Here is a 23,303-nt window from a genome sequence, read left to right on the forward strand (position 1 = left end):
TGTATGTGATATACTACTACTAATATATATATTATTATATATATTATTAGTTGGTCTTTAAGGTGCTACTGGAAGGAATTTTTTTATTTTGTTTTGACTATGGCAGACCAACACGGCTACCTATCTGTAACTAATATATATATTGTTATTAGCATTATAATATATATATATATATTAGTATTATATATCTAATAACGTAACAATATATATATATTAGTACTGTATATGTGATATACTAATATATATATGTCTGTAGGAGAGTCGGGGGCGGGGGAGAAAGAGGGAGCAGCCCGCTCTCTCTCTCTCTCTCTCTCTCTCTCCCGCCTCCTCCTCCTCCTCCTCCTCCCTGAGGGGCAGCAGCCAAGATGGCGGCGGCGGCGTCTGCTCTCCCCTCTCCCTCTCCCTCTCCCTCAGCCTCCCCTCTCCCTCTTTGCCCCTCCCACCGCCGCGGCCACGTGCGCCTCGCCTTTCCGAGCGGGCGCGCGCGCGCGGGCGTGAGAAACGGCTTGGGCGTGGCTGCGAGCGGCCGACTCCGGCGAGGCGAGGCCGGGCGGCGTCGGCGTCGGCGTTGGGCGGGGCTTCCGTTCTAAACGGCAGGGCGCAGGCGCGGCTCCTCCCTCCCCGCCCCCCCTCCTCCTCCTCCTTCGCTCCAGGCGTTGGTGGTTCGTCCGCCGTTGCTTCGCCTCCCTCTCGCCTGCCGGACTCGCCGCCGCTGCCGCTCCTCCCGGTGCGCCTTTGGGGACTAGCATCGCCGCGGGCCGGGCCACATGGGCGTGCGCGTGGAGACCATCTCCCCCGGGGACGGTGAGCCCCCGAGAGACCCCCCCTCTCAACCGACGACCCCCCCCAATCAAGAGGTTAGGGGGCACGAGCCCCCTTTTTTCTCTCCCCCCCCCATTAACTGCCTTTTTCTCTCATCTAGGGAGGACCTTCCCTAAGCGCGGGCAGACCTGCGTGGTGCACTACACGGGTGAGTCTCGTCGTCTGAATGACCCTCTTTTAAACCCCCCCCACTCGCCCCACTTCCCGGAATGTGGGGGTGGGGGGGGAGGCTTTTGGGTTGGGGTGGGGAGGGGTCGTCTGCAAAGGGTCTCTCTCTCTGTGTCTGGTGGGGAGGGAGGGAGGGGGGGTCACAGCTGCGTTTTGGGCTTGGAGCAGAAAAGGGAGGGGTGGAGGGGGCAACTGTGCGTGTGGGGGGGGGCGAGTGTGTCTCAGCTTGTAGGGGGTGAAATGTTATGGGGGGGGAGAGAGGCAGGAGCAGAAATCTGTGTGTCCCCCTCTTCTCCCTTTCAGCAAAGGGTTAGGATATGGCTGGCATAAAGTGCAGTGGTTAGAGGCAATCCTTAATTGTCAAAGGTGGGGGGGGGGGATGAGTGGCAGGCTGAGGCTCCTTCCTTACCTGGTTGCAAAAACACCCCCTCCCTCCCTCGCATTTTAACCGCCTCTTGGGCATCGCAACCCCCCCAACCTGCTTTTGGAAATAGGGTGGTGGGGACTCAAATCTGTGCCCTTTCTTCCCTTGGCAACTGATGCTCCTTGGGTCTTGCTGCATGCATTGAAGAGGGGTGGCTGTGTGTGGGTCTCTCCGCATGCCCCCCCCCCCACGCCAGCGAGCTTTGTGGTCTACAGCACCCATGTTTAAACCCAGTGTGTGGTTTTTCCCTGAGCTACCACCTGCTTAGAGGTGCTACTGGAGCAGCCACAGATTCCCAAGCAGCTGTGCTTGGGCTAGGCGGAAAGGATCTCGCCGAAAGGAAGGTACTAACTACTTAGATAAGCTGTTTGCCCTTAATACTGCAATTTCGTCATAAATCTTGTTGTTTCTGGCAGGGGTCTTAGGCTGTGGTTGGCATCTTGTGGGGTTTATGCCGCCCTCGCCTGCAACCGCATGCTTCTCCGTCTGCAAGGCTAAAAAACATGGTTGAGGTTTCTATGTTTCTGGTCTGCTCTGTTTCCCAAGTGATTGTCTGTCATGCCAGCTCTTGTAAGCGAGATCCAATCTGCCCAAATTTATTTATTTGTTACAGTAGCTTGCTTACTTGCTTTTGAACGGTTGGAATATTTAAGGAACTTCCATCAGGACTGAGTGAAAAAATGTGTTTCATTTTGGGGAGCTGGGTTGTTGTTTATGTGGTTGTGGTTGTGGTCTGATAAGGCAGATCCTTGTGTACTCTTGTTTCAGTGCATCTTGATATTTTTATATACGTACAAAGCTGCCTTAGGGAGACAGACCTTTAGTGCATTTTGCCTAGTGTCTGCCTTGTTGTTGTTTAGTCGTTTAGTCGTGTCCGACTCTTTGTGACCCCCTGAACCAGAGCACGCCAGGAACTCCTGTCTTCCGCTGCCTCCCGCAGTTTGGTCAAACTCATGTTTGTAGCTTCGAGAACACTGTCCCACCATCTCATCCTCCGTCCCCTTCTCCTTGTGCCCTCCATCTTTCCCAACTTCAGGGTCTTTTCCAGGGAGTCTTCTCTTCTCCTGAGGTGGCCAAAGTATTGGAGCCTCAGCTTCACGCATTTTGCCTAGTGTCATTTATTTCAAGTGTCAGTGGCCTGGGTCCTTTTTCAGAAGCTGCTATGCCTGACATCCTGATCACGAGGACAGGACCTGAGGTGCTGCTGCATGCTTTTGGTTAGTCTGGGTTGGTTAGTGGTCTTTGCGAATGGGCTGTTAATGTGGAGTTCATTTTTCACACCTTTGTGGTTTTAGTGATATGTGGATAGGTCTGAGGTTCCATTTATTACTGCATATCCGTGTGTGTGTGTGTGTGTGTGTGTGTGTGTGTGTGTTTTTAAAAAATGTGCTACCTTTCAGGTAGTCTCTGTTATCAAGTGTTCATTAGCATGTCAGTCACTGTTTCTGCACTCAGGCTGATTCTTTGGTGCTACACAGGTCATCTAACATATTTTTGTACTGCAAAATCTAATATTGGCAATGTGAGGAAAGCACAGGTCTTCAAACGATTGTGCCAAAGTACTGTACTTAATCACCTGGGTGCAGTACTGTGGTGATTTGCATATTATAAGTGAAGTACTTCCATTTTGGCTCATGTTAAACCCTTTTAGCAAAGAGCTTGTTGCTCCCTAGGTTGATCAAAAGTGCCCAAATCGTTGAGCGACGCCATGAATTTGATCTAGTTGGAAAGTCAGCTGCTGCACTATGTGCAGTGAGAAAGTATTTAGTTGAAGCATGTTGCCTGTGCCCCTTTTTTGAGAACATGCCCCCCGATTTTGAGGGTGGCTCTGAATCTGGTGGAACGTGAATTCTGTGTTAACCTTCTTTGGTAGATATTTCGCTTTGCTGCTTGAAGCCCGATTGGTTGATCTGTGGAACTGACAGCTAATTTGTCCACTAAGGTGTTCCCCTTTCTGTACTGGGATTCATTGCTAGGAAGAGATGGAGGCGACAGCCCAGTCTCTTGGAAGAAGGCTTCATAGGCACCCATGGAATTGCTGGCTGCCCTCTATCTCTTATGGCTTCTAGCAACTTTAAATTGTAAATATTCACACAGCATTCTGAAATCCCTTGCCCTTTCTGCATGCAGTGAGTGATGATCCATACGTGAATTACTTATGGAAGGAAACCAGGGTCTGAGTATGGCAGATTTCTGAAGGGCTGTTGGATTCCACTACTGGATTGCAGCTGGCCGAAAGAGTCTCTATAGGCTCCATTGCCATTTTTACGGAGAGCCGTCTCACATCATTGCCTGACCCATGGAGAGACTGTGTGTGCCGCATAGAAGAGACTATCTGGGACAAGAATACAGGCAGTGGCCATTCTAGGTACGTCCAAAATGTGTGCAAATGCACACACTTGCATTGTGCCAAACCTGGAAGTGAGTGGGTGTTTTGGATTATACATGATTTCACGTAAGTGTGCAGTGCCACGGAAGGTAGCCCCCGTGCAAATCGATCACGGCCTGTATCATAATGGCTCTAATGTTGGGAGTTGGTGCAGAGTTCCACGTTCCTGATGCCACGCAGTGAACGGTATGCATTGTGCACCTGCAGAGCTGGCTGCCCACGAGGAGTGAAGGTTTGAGTTCTTTCCTTGTAGGGCTTGAAGCTGTTTGTGGCGGGAGGGAGAACACCATGAAGTATGCAAGGCCAGAATACTTTGTCGTGGTTGCGCTGTAACAACCAAGCTGCTTATATGGGTAGAGTTTCTTCCAACAGCGGTTGGATGGATGGCCTGGTTCTTAGCAGCGTAGTGGCTGATTTTTCTTCTTGGCATCCCTTGCTTTGTACGCACTTGCAAGGGTTCTCATTGCGCCAGAAATATGAAGAAGGCGTAACGCTAGCTGAGTGGTAGCTGCTCTTCAAACATCCCTGGGTGGCGGGGGGGGGGGGGTAAGGGAGACAAACGGGTGGAAGCAGTAAGATAGCAGTTAAACTTGCAGTCTGGGGAGCGAAATCTTTTTTGGAAGCCTCCAGGGAAATTCTGGGAATGCTGTCGATGGAGAGTATCCTGTTTTTAGGGGAAGACGCCAGGTTGAATAACCAGTTCTTCCAGTTCCATGATGTAGTTGTGGAAGCCAAAGTGATTTTCTGGCCTCCAGGCTGCAGGGTCTGTGGGGAGTTGGCACGGCACCCCTTGGGTGCTTATGAGGGAGGACTCTCCCTGTGTAGCAGCCTTACTCTGGTGTGAGTTAAAACAGCAAAGGGCCTGCCCCATTGGAGAGGTTCTCTTTAGCTCTGTCCTGTATAGCTCGTGGAATGAGCTAGCTCTTCACTGGACTGCCGTCCTCCCCTTGCGATCTCCTTTCTCCTTCCTGTGTAGTATTTCCTGGGGACCCCGTTCTTGGATGCCAAAGGGAAGGCTTGGTGCCGATGCAGACCTCCTCCCTCTCCGCCTCTCCCGGATTAGCAGCCACTCCATCTGTTTCTCTTCCCTTCCCTGCTGTCATTGGGTGGGGAAAGGAAATGAGGATGGTCTCTCCCTGGCTGCCTCTTGCGCTGACAGGAAGAACAAAGGGATGGCTGGCAGGGGACCTGGAGGCTGTTGGTTGGGACAGGAGATTTGCCCGCCCTCTGGTGCTGGCAGCGCAGCCTTCCTTTTCCGTGTCTATGGAGCATTTTGGGAGGGCTGAGGCATAGGCAGCGCCTTTCCGTCATCTCCACCTCATTTGGGTGTGTGTGTGTGTGTTTGGACAACACCGTCTTACCTTGAGCAAGCCCCGTGGTGCTAAAATGCAGCCGCTCTCCTTTCTCAGGTGTTTCATGCTCTGGTTTAGCTTTCTTTTTTGGCAAGGGCGACATCTGCTCAAAAGGTTGGCCTGGTCTGATTTAGCGAGCGGCATCCGATGTGAGCAGGATAGGGATCATACATGCAAGATGCCAGATACAGACAGTGAGCAGTGACTACGTTATTACATGAGCACTGTTCCACAGCATTTGATATTTTCATTTACATACATTCATTCGAAATAAGATGGGTTTATGAAGCAATTCTATATCCTCCCACCACACTGACGGAGAATTCTACGAAACAGTAGTCAATATCTGGAATCACTGTTCAGTGTTGGACATCATATTTGCCCAATACACAAAGCTTCACAGCTTGTCTTTCATCGTATAAAGTCTGGTACCTCACTTCATTTAAAGATTTCCAGAGACTTTGAAACTAAAGATTTCATTTTGTACTTGTTATGGTTTGAAGGAATTCGATAAAGATTGTCTATTGCGTATGTACATGGCCATCGTGTTGCCTAGACATTGCTGACGTTCTCTTGGCAACACAACAGTTTTGGGAACAAAGCATGGAAGAAGAGGAGAAATGGTTTTGGGGCATGAGGGTTGCATGTTCTGTATCACAGGAGTTAAAAAGTTAGGATGGTTCTCCGCCACAGCCTTCAGGGCATGTGTTGCGTGCTGGGAATTCTAAACTGCGATCCTGACCACACCTCATGGGGCAGTTTTGGATTATGCAAGCTATAAATGAATTATCTCTGGTGCCAGTGTGGGAGCAACAGGGAACCTGGGTCAGGTTCTGTGCCCGCAGCCTGTGTATTGGGGGCATTGTGCTCATTCTTGTTAGTGCCTGAACTTCTTAGGAGCCGCAAAGACTGCGTAGCATTTCAGATGCATTTACAAGAACTGTCAGCTTAGTAGGAGCGGTTTGGGCTTTCCCACTGCAAGTCGTTTCCAGATGTGGCAGGCAAGGTGTTCCTCTCCCGAGCATGAAATTCATTTAAAATCAGCTTTATGTTATTGAGAGCAGGCCCTGTTTTGCACAGTCAACTTCTCCAACTGGCCTGGTGGGGTAAGAAGCATCTGTGCCCCCACCACTCCATTTTCATAACTGAACTGGAAGCAGGACACCTCTTAAAAAGAGAGCTGAACCAAAGATCTGGTTTCATTCTTCAGGTAGAAGCTAGTAATTCTGAGACAAATGGTGTTGATATTCTTTTCTCTTCAGTCGCCTCTGATCCCATTAATTCTCCTCAGAGTATTGATCTCGGGTGATCTCAGCCATTCAGGGATCATGAATGCCACTGTATAGCCAATTGGAAATGACTGTAAGATGAGTGTGATTCACCTAATGAACTCTGCCAGTTCATTTCGAAATGGGATTCCCCCCCCCCTTATATCCCTGTGCTCCCTGAAACTTGCTCTGGGGTTTTGGGGTACCCCCAGAACAGTGCAAGGGGGATCTTTCTGCCTTGCAAGCGAAAATGCTTTTGCAGATGGAACATGTGTAGTAGTGTGGCACTAAATTGCGTGCACCCGATGTCATTTCAGACTGTTGAGGGTCAGGGCCTAACAACGTATAGACGTAGTTTGCAGGGGATGCCAAACATTGACCGCTTAAGGACTTATCTGACTGGTAACAGAAGTTAAAAGGCAATCTTCATTTTTCACCACGAGTTGGGAAAGGATTTTTCCTGTTCATGTTGGCCAGTATCCTTCACCTGGGATGCTGTGTGTTGGCATCTTATATAGCATGTTGCAAAACTTGCTGGGATGCGGCGCCGAATTGTTTAGGTTGTGTGCTGTTGAGATTACTATTTTGAGGAAAATAATATATATATAGCTTCTTCTTGAAGCACACTTTTGGTTAGATCAGTGATCCTGCAATGGGTTTTACTGAGCGCTACCTGTATTTTAAGGGACGTGGGTGGCTAGTTAAACCACAGAGCCTAGGGCTTGCCGATCAGAAGGTCGGCGGTTCGAATCCCTGCGACGGGGTGAGCTCCCGTTGCTCGGTCCCTGCTCCTGCCAACCTAGCAGTTTGAAAGCACGTCAAAGTGCAAGTAGATAAATAGGTAGAGCTCCGGCGGGAAGGTAAACGGCGTTTCCATGCGCTGCTCTGGTTCGCCAGAAGCAACTTAGTCATGCTGGCCATATGACCCGGAAGCTGCACACCAGCTCCCTCGGCCAGTAAAGCGAGATGAGCGCTGCAACCCCAGAGTTCGGCATGACTGGACCCAATGGTCAGGGGTCCCTTTACCTTTACCTGTATTTTATTTTACTTCTACACTTGGAACAAGCTAATTTAAATGGGTGGTTCTGCCCCCGTTTCTCATGTATACAATCTAATGGGTGGAAAGCAGTGGTCAAGAACACAAGAGCATAGATTTCAGGGGTCTAAGCAAAGCAGGTTGTCTCTGGGCTCTCTGCAAAAAGTGTGCTTGTAAATATGCCCACCTCCTTGGCAATGCATGGCCCTGAGTGCCGAGCATGATTTGGGCTATGTCATGGCAGTTGAGGGGAGTGAGCCATTCAGAGACGGCGTTGACAGGTGCCAAGAGACGCAGGCTCCTTTGGAGGCCCTGTTTGCCCATGAGTCAGTGCTGGAGACTGGGGAAGCCCCAGCTTGCCTGTTCTCCCTCCCGCGTTCCCCTTTCCCAGGATCTCCTCCTCCTAAGCGAGCAATGTGTGTGTTCTGCCCTCCATTGGCCTGTGTCTTCTGGGGGCAGCTGCTGTGAGTGGTCTCCATCTTGCCTTTTTGTAGAACCTGACGAAGCTGGCCAAAGTTTGCAAATAAGCTGTCATTGGGAGACTGTGCCCTTTCGTATCCTGACTTAAATCTGGACCTTTGCCCACCACCGCCAAGCCTCTTGTTGCTAACAGGACCAGCTGCCAGGCTCCATAGGCTGCCAGGGAATCGCGTCTCTGTTCCAGTGCAGCAAGATGGCACTCTAGGAAATGTTGCACATTCTGTTCATACCTTCCCAAAGTAAACGGCTCCGGGACAGGAATGCCCTTTGTTTTTCCAGCCGCTGGCTTTAACGGGGACGTTTGCCTGCTTGGGAAGGACTTTACCGTGTAAGGTGATGAGGAGCCTTTGTAGCTGAAAGGCCAGCTGTGCAGCCGCAGCGAAAGCAGCCTCTGAGATGCTCCTTGCTCTCTCTGTGCTGCAAATCGAAGTGGGTGGGAACTCCTGGGCCGCCTCTTGCCAATTTGCACATTGCCTTCTGAGGCTCTGGAGGGCAGCCTGCCAACTGTGGCAAAGACCCAGCGAATGCGAGATGTCTGACCTTCTTGAAATGGAGCCATTCTTCATTCAATTCAAATTGCACGTATAGGACTGTTGCCCAGGCTACAGGCACTCAGAGGGCTGCAGTTTCTCACTTCCTGCAACAAATGCAGCCTTTTGTTGTCTTCTGATCGAGTAACCTTTTAAGAGAGGGGCAGTGAGTTGCAGCAGAGTTACACAGGGTGTCTGCCGTCTGCGGCAAATGCTACAATTCTGTGCAAGATTACCTGAGAGTAAATCTACTTGGGAGTGATTTTTACTGAAGGTGGGAGAGATAAATAAGTAGCACTGAATTCAATGGGGCTCACATCTAAGCAAGCTTAGCATTAGGCTTTAAATTGCTTTATCTAATTCCACAGTCAGAAAATGGCATTCAGGGCAGTTGATATACTTTCCTGCCCCTCTGTGCTGCCGCATAATGCCTGAGGTGCCCCTGACAGGATGGCTCAGTTGGTTAGAGTGTGGTGCTGATAATGCCAAGGTTGCAGGTTCGATCCCTGTATGGGACACCTGCGTATTCCTGCATTGCAGGGGGTTGGACTAGATGATCCTCAGGGTCCCAATTCTATGATTCTAAGTTGGCTTTGTGGGAGCTGCTCCATTTGAACGAGTGTGACCCACAGAAAGGTGAATTGGCTAATAAACGATGGCTGCCACAAATGCATGTTCAGCAGCTCAAGTACCATCTTTGTCCATACAGACTAGTTTTAGCATCCTTGGAATTCTTCCAGCTTTTGAGAGAAGGATATAGATTTCCTGATCAGGAAATAATTGCAGGGGACTTGTGCTCTTGAGTTGGGAGTGGAATCTCAGCTGTGCAGAATTCGCATGTTGTGGTTATTTGGAGTGCGTACTCAACATTTTTTGGACGCGGGTGGCGCTGTGGGTTAAACCACAGAGCCTAGGACTTGCCGATCAGAAGGTCGGTGGTTCGAATCCCCGCAATGGGGCGAGCTCCCGTGGCTCGGTCCCTGCTCCTGCCAACCTAGCAGTTCGAAATCACGTCAGAGTGCAAGTAGATAAATAGGTACCACTCCGGCGGGAAGGTCAACGGCGTTTCCGTGTGCTGCTCTGGTTCTCCAGAAGAGGCTTAGTCATGCTGGCCACATGACCTGGAAGCTGTACGCCAGCTCCCTCAGCCAGTAAAGCGAGATGAGCGCCGTGAGAGTCGGCCATGGCTGGACCTAATGGTCAGGGGTCCCTTTACCTTTACTCAACATTTTAACTTCTTAAGACCAATTCAGTAACCAGCCGAAAAAGGCTTTAAGGAGTGTGCCATTGTGTCCATGTCCTGCTTGGCCACTGAAAACAAAGTGCTGGATCTTTGGTCTCATGCAGCAGCCAAACTCTTGTTAGGTTCATAATTATTATTATTTTTTGCATTAGATGCTGCATGCTATGCCATTTTACTTCGGTACATGCATGCTGCATTCCTTGAGATAAGCCTTAACCCCCACTCACCCGGGCAAGGATAAAACAGCCAAATGATGTGAAGTGCAAAAATAAATAAATAAAATAGAATAGAAATATTAGCCAAATACAGTTCTTGAACTGTATTTGGCTGCTATTGAACAGGAATATTTTTACCGCCTTCTGTAAAAAGGTGCCTCAGACATCTCTTAAAATATAATTCCAAGGAGCTAGAAAGCACGACGCCTTGTCCCAGGAGGAAGCTGAGCAGGGCTGCTGCTTCAAATGTGGAAGCTCTCGTACAGGCATTGGCCTCTTGTGAAAAACGGATGTTTGCTGCTTGGATCCCTCGATGTCTCAAGCTCCGGGCCCAAAGCTGCACTTTCTACCTTGTCAACTTTTCCTCTTTGTTCTCGGCCGTTCCCCTCCTTATCCATGGTGGCAAACATCTCCATTCATCCTCCTGCTCTGGAGGGGAGTCCTGGCTTTGTCTTCGGCTCTCCTCCTCCTCCTCCTCCTCCTCCTCCTCCTCCTCCTCCTTTTCTTCCTCCTGCTCCAAGTGGGGACTGTGCCTTGTCAGTATTTGGCAGTCTCCCCCGTGCTTGGAATGTTAGATTTGATTTTGCTGCAAGAATGTGTTTTGATTCACAAAAAATCGTGTGGGTTTGGTATTCTTTGGCTGTTTTGGAGGCTGGCTTAATTTGATAACGAGGCCAGTAAACATTTGTTACCCTAAGTGGGGACTGTTATGCAATTCTGCATACATGGGGGAAAAAACAAACCCCAAACTGTTGATTTCTTGTTGAGTGCTGCATTCTGAAGAGGATAAATGTCTTTGGATTTAAAGGGAAAGTTTTTAAATTCCTGTTCCTCCAAGGCAGCCCAGAAAGATAACCATAGTTAGTACTGTACTGAATTCTACTGAGAGGGCCAGGAGAACAAACAGGCTTTTGCTTCTTCACCTATCTCCCCGCCTGTGTCATCTGCTTGTGCAACAGAGGTGGCTTCCAGGCCAAAATCTATCCTAGGAGGCATCTAGCATAACTAGTTTGAATCCAGAAACCCTAGAGCCATATTACGCAACCTGGTGGGTCAGTGGGTGTTCAAATCAGAGGGGTCCAGATATTATTTTCTTTCCAGCAGAGGCTGTATCACTGCTTCTTTGAATACCAAAGGCACGGACCTCTCTCTAGGGCAGCGGTTCTCAACCTGTAGGTCCTCAGATGTTGTTGGACTACAACTCCCATCATCCCTGACCCACTGGTCCTGCTAGCTACGGGTGATGGGAGTTGTAGTCCAACATCTGGGCACCCACAGGTTGAGAACCGCTGCTCTAGGGGGAGCGGTTTCCACCTTCCACACACAGCCTCCCTTGTCCTTGTGTCCTGCTCCAGTGTTTCTCAAACTCCAGCTGTTGCTGGACTACAACTCCCACCATCCCTGACCCCCTGGTCCTTCTAGCTAGGGATGATGGGAGTTGTAGTCCAACAATAGCTGGAGACCCACGTTTGAGAAACACTGTCCTACTGTTGAGCAAGCCCAAGTACTGAGGAGATTTCACCCCTCCCATATCCAAGAGTCTCCTGACGAGTCTGCTGATTCTCCAGAGAGGAGGAGCAGTGTTCTGCTTTCTACTTATTCAGCTCCAGCACCAAGTCAGTCAGTCAGTCAGTGTGTCAGAGAGAGAGAGAGACTGAGTGTTAGAGATCGTGTGTAGAGATAAGGTTGCTGCTAAGAGCAGCTGCAGACACTCAGTGCAGCATTCCTTTATGCTTAGACCTATTTAGCTCTGTATATAGTTTTGTATTATAGTTGTAGTTATAGAATAAAAGAAGATATTCTACAGAGCTGCTCTCCGAGTCGTGTATACACTGCCAGACTCTGCTATACTCTGCTGTGCGACTCTGCTGTATTGTGGAAGTGAATCCGGTGCTCACAACTTTAAGCTGTGAGTCCACAGCACTTTGACCAGGTGGTCTCTGGAAGTGCTACCCAGCTCGCCTAGCCCAGTCGGGGTTGAAGTGCATGAGTCCAGTTGGTGACACTGGCTCAAGGGCGATGCTGACAAGTACAAGTAATGAAAACAATGCAGCTACTTCCTCCCTTTGCTCTTTTGAATTGCCCTTGGGCTAGGAAGTGTTCCCTTGCATTGCTGTGCTTTATAAGTCTGCATAAGAGCACACACTGTTCGAATCTGGCTTGGGCTGGGGAGAGTTCTGCCCAGCCCATGTGCAGAAGGGAATGCTGGCAGCGGAAGCCGACCCTGATCACGCCTGGTGTACAACTAATAGGAGATCTACACCTGTGTGTCTGTAGCTCCTGACATCAAAAACCAGGGCTGTTAATGAGACCCATATCTGAGGTGCTTTAATACAGGGCATTGGCAACCTGAGAGCAGGTAGGCAGCGCAGGGGAGCTGTTGTGTTCTTCCCTACCTTCCCCCTTTGCAGGAACCTGGCCTTCGTTCCCCAAAGCAAAAGGCGCAAAGCATCGCATGGATTTTTAGGGATTATTTGAGCTCAGGTGCCTTTTGTGCTGTTCGCACGCGCATACAAGTTTCTCCTAAGAAGTCATTCTGTGAAGACATGTGGTGTTGCCCCAGAGTTCTTGTCAGCTCCCTAGGAAGAAAAAGAGCCGCAACTGTGGTAGTCAGGCAGCCTGGGAAAACTGGGGTATGGCTCTACTGAAGTCCTGTTTCTGTGCAGTATATACCGTAAAGCCTGCATTCGCCCCATAGGACGCACACACATTTCCCCTTCATTTTTGGAGTGGAAAATGTGCATCCTATAGGGTGAAAAATTACTTAAGAAATCTGAGTGCATACAGCCACACCACTTTGTTGCCTTCCTTTAGTCCTAAGGCAGGGTGTGCGTTACTGGCCGTCTTTGCCCTCCTTCTCACCACTTTGCTATCGCTGCTGTGGGCTCACACTATTTCAGTTTCAACCGCTGTCCTCACTGCTTTCAATATCTTGCTGTTCAGGTCTGTCGGACTTCTACTGGCTAAACCTTTCCACCTTCCTCCAGCTGCTGCCCTGCACCTTCAGCTCATTTGATCTCTTTAAGGAAGGGACTGTGGACCCTTATAGGCCTGTTTGGCACACTTCTCCTGCCTCAGAACAGTGTGGAAGGAAGCAAGAGGGTGCATAGATCACACATCACTTTCCAGAGGATCTGTGTAGTAGTAGTAGTAGAAATAAATTAAATAAATGAATAAAATTTATTATTTATTCACTAGCCACTCTGGGCGGCTTCCAACAAGAGATTAAAAATACATTAAAACATCAGTCATTAAAAACTTCCCTAATCAGGGTTGCCTTCAGACCTAGTCAGTTCCAGTAGAATTAATCCGAACCTTCAGGGGCACATACAGTCATACCTTGGTTTTCTAACAGCTTAGTTCTCGAACGTTTTGGCTCCTGAACACCGCGAACCCGGAAATGACCGTTCTGGTTTGCAAACTATTTTTGGAAGGCGAATGTCCGACAGGGCTTCTGCAGCTTCCAATTGGCTGCAGGGGGTTCCTGCAGCCAATCAGAAGCCGTGCTTTGGTTTCTGAACGTTTTGGAAGTCGGATGGACTTCTGGAATGGATTCCGTTCGCCTTCCAAGGTACAACAGTACAGCCAAAAGTGTAAGTGGGAAAGAGTGCCTCTTTTTCATCCTCCTCCTTGGGACGTTTTAGAAGGGGAAGACCTCAACGCATACATGTATTGTGGCTTAGGCCATTGCAGACATTAGGCACATAGAAGGTTTGCCAGTCAAAAGGAGTGGCTGGAACAGGAATGCGTCCCTGGAGAGCAGTGTGACGGGGAGTCTGGAAAGGTGGCGCCTGAGAGCAGGATGGTGGTAGCATACGGATGCTCAGTTCCTTGCTCTCCGGTAAGATCGGAATCAAAGCCTCACGCATCATTTGCAATGTGCTCTTTCCTCCACCCCCGTGCAGCCTCTAGACATGTGTTCAGAACACTTAGGAGAAAATTTCAGTCTGGTTAAACATTTTGTCGACAAGGTCTGTTTCTCAAAACTCGTCGTCATCAAGTTACGGGTGACATGGATGCTCCCTGCAGAAGGACTCTGTTAGAGTCTGTCTGTCTGTCCCAGCCAAAGTTTGTCCTGGCTAAACTGGGCATGGAACCCCTTTGCGTGATGACAACATGTAACATGTTTGCGTTCTCGTGCGTAAAATGTAAGTGCAGAACTTTTCTTGATCTCCTGTTATTGTCGTCTTACTATAGAGAAGCAGCAGAAATGGTATACACCACGGGTGGACAGGCTCCCCTTGCTGGCCCTTCCTCACCACCCTCCTTGAATATGTTTACCTGGCTAGAATGTGTCCTTGAAATCTGGTCACCCGGAGTATGTGCAGAAACTGGCCTTCTGTACAAAGGCAACGCCCACCAATGGCCATGTAACTGTTGGGAGGTTGCCTGGAAGAGAGTGCAGCCATTGGGTTGGAGGAAAAGGGTTCCTTCCTCCTGCCATGCACATATAATTAGGTGTAAATCCCATTGGCCTTGGTGGGGCTTACTTCTGACTAGACGAGGACGGATTGCATCGTGAACATACCCAAACAAAACTGCTGATGCCTATCTTCATTGCTTGACTTGGGTCGAATTGCCTGGCGGGTTTAAATTTCCCAGGTTCCAAGAGTCCTTTTGTTCAGGGCATTCCCAAAGGTCCTTGTGCTTGGATCCCAAAGGCTAATCTAGGCGTGCTCAGTGGAATTTTTCACACTCCCCGCAGCAGATTATCAAGACAGCTCACCAACTTTGAAAAAGAGTTTCCCTGCCATGGGGCTGAGGCCTGCTCTTTTATAATACAAGGCCAAAGTTCTGTGGATGCTGAGAACTTTTAAATGTGTTGTGGAAGTGGGGCTTATTGGGTTGTCTTTGTCTTTATTATGTATTTTATCTTTTTTATATTGCAATTTTACGTTGTGAATCGCCCTGAGATCTACAGGTATAGGGCAGGGACGCGGGTGGTGCTGTGGTCTAAACCACCGAGCCTCTTGGGCATGCCGATCAGAAGGTTGGCGGTTCGAATCCCCGTGACGGGGTGAGATCCCGTTGCTCTGTCCCAGCTTCTGCCAACCTAGCAGTTCGAAAGCATGCCAGCGCAAGTAGATAAATAGGTACCACTGCAGCGGGAAGGTAAACGGCGTTTCCATGCGCTGCTCTGGTTTCTGTCACGGTGTTCTGTTGCACCAGAAGCAGTTTAGTCCTGCTGGCCACATGACCCGGAAAGCTGTCTGTGGACAAACGCCGGCTCCCTCACCCTGAAAGCGAGATGAGCATCACAACCCCATAGTCGCCTTTGACTGGAATTTCAGAATGTGTAACATTCTTTTAGCTCCTGGGATCTATGCCGTCGTGCCTTTCAATTGACCTATTTTTAAAATAACTGTGCGTGATTAATTCATCTGCTTTTGTTTAAGCTGTGTGCGCATTTTAGGCAAACAGTGCCTTGAAAGGTGACTTAGAAGCACGTTCTAAATAAAAGTGGAAGAATTGTGCTGAACGTGGGTCCTCACTCCTTCACCAAGCTCAAAACCTGTGAGCGCTTCAAGTTCAGAATCGGCCAGTCGGGGAAGAGGCAGACTAGACAAACGTACCAACCTCCTTGCTCTGGACACTAATGTCCCTGTATCTCGCTCGGCTGTCTCCCAAGATGAGTCTTGCCCTTTTAAAATGGAAGCCGATCCTGTCAAGCTGGCCATTGCAATCCAAGCTCACCACGGCTCTTAATTTGTAAAGAGCCCCATGGCAGGAGGGGTCTTGCACTGGATGTATACAGGACCTTCAAGCGATAAAGAGCTCCTTGCTGTTTTCTTCCCTGGACCAGAATGTAGGTCCTTGGAACCTCCTTCCCTGCTGGTCTTAAGTTCTTGGCTAGCCCTGTGCTTAGCTGCATATCTCACTTAATCACAAACTAATCCTCTTTAATGGTTGTGGCAGACCTGTTGCGGATGCCTGCAAGCTGCAAGGGCTCCCCAAAGGCTTTTCTCAGGTTGCTTTCTGCCTTTCCTAGTGCACTGGAAATATCAGTCGATGGGTCTTTTCTTGCAGCCACATGTAACCTGCTTTGCACAGTTGTGAGCAGAGAGCAGCACAATCAGTTTATGTCTGGTAGCCTCCCCTAATGACACTTAATGTTCATAGACTATTTTAGAGTAGTCAAAGTACTTCATAAAATTTATCACGTACCATACTTTTATGTGTACAATCATACCTCGGGTTAAAGATGCCTCAGGTTGAGTGTTTTCAGGTTGTGTTCCAAGGCGACCTGGAAGTAACAGAACGGGTTACTTCTGGGTTTTGCCGCGTGCACATGTGCAGATGCTCAAAATGATGTCATGCGCAGAAGCGGCGAATAGCGATGACGCGCAGAAGCGGGTTGCGTTCTGCTCAGGATGTGAACGGGGTTCTGGAACGGATCCCGTTCGCATCCAGAGCTACCACTGTATAAGACTAGGTGTTCTGTTTTGTTTTCTAATAAAAAAATATGGTAAAAAGTTGGGGTTGCCTTATACATGGATAGTACATAGGGTGGACGTTTGATTGGTTGCTGCCACTGGTTTCAGCGGTTATTGGGCGTGTTATTGGCAGCTGCGTCAAGGGCAGTCCTCCACAAAAAAAGCTCAACAACTCTGTGCCATCGCCCCCATTATCTAAGATGTTAGTCCCCAAAAATAGGGGCTGTCTTGTACATGGGGGCGTCTTATACACTGAAAAATATGGTATTTAGAAGCAATGTTTTGAGCCTATATTATCTGCTTCCTTTAGTCCAGTTGCTGAAGAGCAAGTGGGGAGGACCTTTGGCCTTTGAGTGCTGGTTCATGACTGTTGAAAATAGGATACTGGACTCTCTATTAGTCCCCAGGTCTGTTCCAGCACGGCTGCTTGTGTAGGCTTTGAAGGTCCTGTGAGTGTCTGGAGGCGGTTGGAGGATGGATGGTGGCTAAGAGATTGAGGTGGCTAACAGATTGAGGGCTCATGGGAGTCCCTGGATAGGAACATCTCAGAATAGTAAGTGTGTGGCCTGTTTGTATGGAGTTTTATAGAGAGCTTATTTCTGAACAGCGTATGACCTAATTATCCACTGGCCTTAGTTAGACTCCTGGATTTATTTTTTGTTAGAGCCTTACTGTTGCTTCTCATTCTTATTTTCAAAAGAAATCAAAACCCATTTTTTCAATTGTTGAATGCTGACATTGAGTGGTAGCTCTTTTAAGAGTACACTAAAGGCGTGTTATCAGTTCTCTCCCCTGCTTCCCGGAGGCGATGTGGAGCAGGCGAGACACAAGTTCATGTTGTGGTCCTCTCGTTTGGTGAACACCACAACTTCCTGTGCATCTAAGATGCCGTCGCTCTGTGGTTTCATCAACCAAACTTGATGTCGTGTAGCAAACTTGGTCACGTTAGGTCTGGATGTGCCTGTGACCTCTGTAATTAAATGGGAACTTGGGGCACAAGGCTGATTTTTGGATAACCCTGGGCTGGCTGAGAAAAAGTTAGTATCCTGCTCATGCCCCGCTACTGAAAAATTTCACAGTGCTTTAGAAGCAGCGCCTTTCCTTTAAAAAAGAATTTTTAAAAAAATATTGGTTTTTTAGCATATCATTTTCAACAATTATTAAACATACTTTTATATCTTATACTTTTTTTTTGCTTGCATCAATCACATCTGAAAATTTTCCAATGTTTTCCACTTAATTTACATTTCTTACTTCCACTATTACATTTAAATATCATACCTAATGTCTCTCTTCTTTTCTCTTCTTTGCAAATATTTCATATATTCCTCCTTAAAAAACTTCTTGTAGTCCTACTAGCGTAATTTGTTGATTTCAGTTGCTCTTCAAATTTGTATTTTTCTTCCAATCTTCTGTGAATCTCTGGTCCCGCAGGTTTCGAAGCCTTCCTGTCATTTTATCCGATTCTGCATAGTCCATTAATTTCATCTGCCATTCTCCTTTCGTCGGTATTTCTTCTTGCTTCCATTTCTGGGCCAACAATACTCTTGCTGCTGTCGTTGTGTATAAAAACAGTTTAATATTGTGTCTATTCATGTGCCCACTTATAATACCAAGTAAAAATGCTTTAGAAGCAGCACCTTTCCTTGAAGGACACGTTGCGGTTGGGGTCTTGGGCACTCATTCAGCAGATGCAAAAGCTGCCAGCCAGGTGGTGGGTCTCTTGCCCCTCTAGGTGGGGCACAGGGGGTCTGTTCTGGTTTCTGCATGACATGGCATCATTCAATGAGTTGGCCACAGTGCTGGTAACCAAATCCCTGTCTTGTAATTCCTTTTTCCTTCCACGTTTCTGCTTTAACAGCTGGGAATTTGGGGAGGCATTGTGCAGACATGACCGTGGTTTGAGGAATCCTGATTAATTGGGGGCTGGGGGGGGTGCTGGCTGGCTTTATGAGGGTGGGGTCTTTCTCTTGGTTTACTCACCAGAGCTCAGGAAAATGAGAAGGGTCAGAGCATATTTTCATCTGGCAGCAGAAAGGCTTCAGAAAGGACATATCCTCTGCCCCAAGCAGCTTACAATCCAAGTTTCCTTTGCAAGGAGGAAGTGAAGGAAGGAAGAAACAGCAGAAATATGTGCAAACACAGTTAAGACGAATTAAACTTCCATTCAGTTGGGGAAGAGGACTGAGGGTCAAGTCTGTGGGATTCACTGAAGAATCACTGAGAAGGGATCGGAAGAAAAAGGGAATGGGCTCCAACTTTGTGAAGAGCGTCTCCCTGGTGCCTGGTTACCGATTTTGTATTACAGTCGTACTTTGGTTTTCAAATTTAATCCATTCGAGAAACCAAGACGCAGTTTCTGATTGGCTGCAAGAGCGTCCTGCAGCCAATCAGAAGCTGCGCTGGACGTTAGAGTTCCATGGCGTTCTGAGGTTCCATCATAGTTGACCATTATCGACTGAAATCTGTCTCACTGAATTAATCTGCCATCTGAATTCCTCTCCCCACCCCAGTTGAGAGCCCTGTGCTTTTTGACATGTGTCGGATTTGTTTACTTTGCTGGCACCATCCTCCTGGGAAATGTTTCTCTTGGGTGTATTTTGCCCCCAGGATGACATGTGCTTCCTTTTCCATCGCAGGTATGCTGGAGGATGGAAAGAAGTTCGACTCGTCCCGTGACAGGAACAAGCCATTCAAGTTTGTGATGGGCAAACAGGAGGTCATCCGTGGCTGGGAAGAAGGGGTTGCCCAGGTGTGCAGGTTTGAACAGTGCCAGGTAGCAGGAGTTGGGCGGAGAGGAGAGTTGGGGGCTCTTCCTGCCTTCTGTGCACGAAGCGGGAAGGTTTGGCGGCTGAAAGGGACGGGGCGATATTTAGGGCCGGCTGGGATTTCTCCCCGCAGTTGGGATCTGGCTCGTAATGACCTCAGTGGGGTTTACCTGGAGAGAACAACCTCTGTCTTATCCCTGCCTTTTGCATGTGAGTCACAGTGGTGAGAGATTTGCATCTCATGCGGGCCATCTCGTGTTAAGACTGAAGTGGATGCAGACTAGAAATGGAGGCATCTCTCAGCATCCTTTCGGGAATAGTTTGCAGCTAAGCCTGTCTGCCTTGTCCTTGTTGCTGGAATGGAGGGAATATGAAGGATGTGGCCAGCCAGTGTCTCGCAGTCCGTCCATCCCCGACACAGCAGGGAAACCTGAGACCTTTTGCTGGCAGGCTTTTCTTTGTCCCCCTGTTGTGCACCTTGCCTTTTCCGGCCTGTGTGTTTCAGAAACGAGGATTCAGACACCTTCTGGAGAGGGAAACAAAGGCTGAAAGCGGGAGGTGGGAATAGGCTTCATCTGCTCTAACGGCCTGCTGTGTTCCTTTTGCAGATGAGCGTTGGGCAGCGAGCCAAGATGATAATCTCGCCAGACTATGCCTACGGTGCCACCGGCCACCCGGGTATCATCCCACCCAATGCCACCCTAATTTTTGACGTGGAGCTTCTAAAAATGGAATGACAAGAGGCATGTGTTCTTCCTTTTCCCTGCTCCAGGGTAGGTGACGGTATTGGAAGACTCCTCGGTTTGTGTTTGTGTGAAAAAGAGAGAGACAGACAGACAGACAGAAAAGAGGCACTTCCAGTGGCTCAGGGAGAGGCAGTTGTTGGGAGGCCTCCGTCTGCGCAGAAATCTCTAGAACGAGGCATCCCGGGCCCATTCATCAGCCTGGCACAGAGCGTGACTATCTTGCCATAAGTGGCAATAGCAGGAGATTGAGAGCTTCCTGCCAGAGCTGAACTTGGCACCTGAGCAGGGTTGCCTGGGCAACTAATGGGCACAACGCCTTGAGTCAACAGGGCTGAGGTGTCCGATCTTCTCCACCTCTTTTTTATTTTGGCATTTGCGCCTGTTTTCTCCGCCCGCCCCTTTCTCTATCTCTCTCTCTCTCATTCTCTGTACAGCTCAGCTGCACCCCTCCTCTCCAGGGCAAACTCTAAAGCAAGTCCCCCCCCCTTTTTTTTTTGCCTTGACAGGTTTGGCACATGGAGAAATCCAGAAATCTCTGCTTCAAGACGAATGCACATGAATTTGTATGGAGCTTTCCCAGCTGTCCACTACATCCACCCTGATTTGAATGTTTTTGGGTCACTCGGCTCTGCTTCTGATTCTCCTTCCTTGTTTCCTTCCAATATTTGACATTTTTAAGCTACATGCTGTAAAACCTCAGCTTATCTGTTCTCTTGTTTTGGGGTTTATTGGTTTTTTGTTTTGTTTTGGTCAGGTTCTTTAATCTTATTATATATTTTTTTGGTGTAGACTTGAGTTGTGTATGATCGAGCATTGCTAGTAAATATACTGGTTGGTTCACAATATATAGGAAAAGTTGCTTGAAACGAGGCGAGCCTTTGTTTCGTTTCTGTATTAAAAAACCCGATTTTTCTGCTGCAAAGCCATACAAAGCAGTTTGAGAGGCTGTCGAGGCCTGAATCACCGGGCAGCCTCAGTCATAGGAGTTGATACGGTTCTCTGCCTGAAACCTGGGGCCACAAGGGACTCTTCCCCCCTCCCCCACCACTACCATCTTGGGGAAGGGGCATCTTCCATGGTGACGTAGTGTCAACCTTGTTGCTCTGGGGACAGCTCTCTCTCCCAGCCCACTGACCTCTTCCACCGCACCCCCGCCAGTACTGTGGTGCGTGGTGTTTTCTACTGGATTTTCAGGATATTTTTACCTTTTAGCAGTCTGAATCCCTGCAGCTAGCTAAATTCAAGGACTTCAAAAGGTGCTGCTTTCCCCACGGGGGGTGGTGGGGGTGGTGTGAACCCATGCCCACCCCCCAGCCCCCCCGAGTGCGGACACACCGTAGAGAGTTCTTAACGGAGATCTGATGCTGGTCATCGCAGCTTGCCACAGCCGCCTGGGCAATGCAGCGGCCCCCGTCTTGGTGTCCTGCTGACCCCCTCCCCATCCCCTCACGTAGTGAGTTTTGGTAAGAGAATTGCCGCTGCCTCTTCCTCCGCCGCCTCCTCCACCATCACCACGTAAACACATAGAGTTTTATTATTGCAATAAAAACGCTTTACGCTGGCTTTTCTCAACTCTGGGCATGTTGTTTGTCTTGGTTATTGCCTCCACTTGCTGCTCTGGGAAATGGGTTGGCCTCCGGCGTCTTTATTGGCTGTGTTCTTGTCCTGTTCTTTCCTTCGCACCTTGGCACCCGAGGCATCCAGCCATGCACCAGCCTAGCTCCTGCAAAGGGTCAAAGTGGTTCTGCAGTTTGTGCCCACGGTTTAGGCATGAGGTGTGTGGATAACCCTGTGCCAAGGTAGAATTCCAGTGTCACAGCTCAGATCAGCTGCCAAGAACCTGGCGTGTTTTCTTATTAAAACAGGGGTAGGCCACACTGTGCGCTCCAGAGGTTATGGCTACGACTCACACCTTCCCTGACTGCTGCCCGTGCTGGCTGGGCCTTGTGGGATCTGTAGTCTTAAGACACCTGGAGGCAACATTTGAAATTAGCCAGGCACAAGGCACATTTTGCACCTGGCTTTCAACCACTTGCACCCAAGTGAAGGTGTCCAGGTGCCCAACACCTGTACGATCTGGAGGTACATGCCTGGGGGTGGGGGGAAATCCTTGGATCTTGACTGTTTTAAAACACAATAATAGCACATCCTGTAGAATTCCATCAGTTATATTTTATCTGCACAATCGGAATGAGTTTCAGGGACCAAAATGCGTTTTCTGTTTCACCTTGAGCAGGATCAATGAACAATGTTCTAGTTAGTTGCTGTAGCAGGCTTCCTCAACCTCGGCCCTCCAGATGTTTTTGGCCTACCACTCCCATGATCCCTAGCTACTGGTCAGGGATCCCATCCCACTGGTCAGGGATGTTGGGAATTGTAGTCTCAAAACATCTGGAGGGTTGAGGAAGCCTGTGCTGCAGCTTGTCTTCACTTGCCCCCAACACACTGCGCTGCTCACAGTTGTGAAGACTATTCCTGCATTATGAATGGCCCATGTTACCATTAAGAAAAGGAGGTAAAAATAGACTAATACCTATGTGGTTTGTCCCTGGATATAATAATAGTACAGTTACGTTTGCTTCATGTTACGTTTTTTCAGGTTGCGTCCCACGGCGACCCAGAAGTACCGGAAAGGATTACTTCCGGGTTTCACCGCTCGCGCATGCACGCAAAATGATGTCATGTGCATGCGCAGAAGCGGCAAATCCCGACCCGCATGTGCGCAGACGTGGGTTGCGTTCCTTTCATGTTGTGAATGGGCCTCTGGAACCTATTCCGTTTTCAACCAGAGGTACCACTGTATTATAATAATAAATTATACTAATATGTATTATAATAATAAAAAATAATAATAATAATAATAATAATAATAATAATAATAATAATAATAATAATAAATTATTTAGACCCTGGCCATTTGGCTGGGTTTCCCCGGCCACTCTGGGCGGCTCCCAACAAAATATTAAAAATACAATAAAACATCAGACATCAAAAACTTCTCTAAACCGTGCTGCCTTCAGATGTCTTCCAAAAGTCTGGTAGTTGTTTATTTCCTTGACATCTGGTGGGAGGGCATTCCACAGGGTGGGCGCCACCATCGAGAAGGCCCTCTGCCTGGTCCCCTGTAACTTCGCTTCTCTCAGGGAGGGAACCGCTAGAAGGCCCTCGGAGCTGGACCTCAGTGTCCGGGCAGAACGATGGAGGTGGAGACGCTTCTTCAGTTATACTGGACCGAGGCCATTTAGGGCTTTGAAGGTCAGCACCAACACTTTGAATTGTGCTCGGAAACGAACTGTGATTCTTTTAAGTAGCCCTGTGTTGGTGGCACTTCTTAGTGTGCCCCTTGTTTTTAGAATGTCTCATCCATCTTCCTCCTGGGACATTTTAAGGTTTCCAGTCATGTGAAACTGAGGCTGGGAACTTTGGAT

The 23,303-nt window shown here is 48.6% G+C and overlaps 1 protein-coding gene and 1 long non-coding RNA gene across 3 annotated transcripts in view; one reads left to right on the forward strand and one right to left on the reverse strand.

The window, feature by feature from the left end:
• The first annotated feature begins 622 nt into the window (after nucleotides 1–622).
• FKBP1A (FKBP prolyl isomerase 1A) lies at nucleotides 623–21,447 on the forward strand. 2 transcript variants are annotated; one of them, XM_081868196.1, is made up of 5 exons: nucleotides 623–804; nucleotides 923–970; nucleotides 19,001–19,113; nucleotides 19,738–19,872; nucleotides 20,382–21,447. In XM_081868196.1, exons 1-4 carry the CDS (start codon nucleotides 768–770, stop codon nucleotides 19,864–19,866), a joined length of 327 nt encoding a protein of 108 aa, XP_081724322.1. In that variant the 5' UTR covers nucleotides 623–767; the 3' UTR covers nucleotides 19,867–19,872; nucleotides 20,382–21,447. The 2 variants fall into 2 exon arrangements, with proteins under 2 accessions (XP_081724322.1, XP_081724321.1); XM_081868195.1 differs by having other exon boundaries at nucleotides 624–804; nucleotides 19,738–19,902.
• LOC309345238 overlaps nucleotides 20,773–23,303 on the reverse strand; it is a 114,221-nt gene continuing 111,690 nt past the window's right edge. The window contains exon 2 of the long non-coding RNA XR_014158130.1: nucleotides 20,773–22,159. This is a non-coding gene — a long non-coding RNA (uncharacterized lncRNA). The remainder of the gene's footprint in view (nucleotides 22,160–23,303) is intronic.

This window comes from Podarcis erhardii, assembly GCF_964252035.2.
Source record: "Podarcis erhardii genome assembly, chromosome: 6".
NCBI classification, from domain to species: domain Eukaryota; kingdom Metazoa; phylum Chordata; class Lepidosauria; order Squamata; family Lacertidae; genus Podarcis; species Podarcis erhardii.

Coding starts and splice junctions, on each gene's coding strand:
- FKBP1A (XM_081868196.1), top strand. CDS start 768: ATGGGCGTGCGCGTGGAGACCATCTCCCCCGGGGACG. Junction 805..922: donor GACCATCTCCCCCGGGGACG/GTGAGCCCCCGA, acceptor TCTCTCATCTAG/GGAGGACCTTCCCTAAGCGC. Junction 19,114..19,737: donor GGGAAGAAGGGGTTGCCCAG/GTGTGCAGGTTT, acceptor TTCCTTTTGCAG/ATGAGCGTTGGGCAGCGAGC.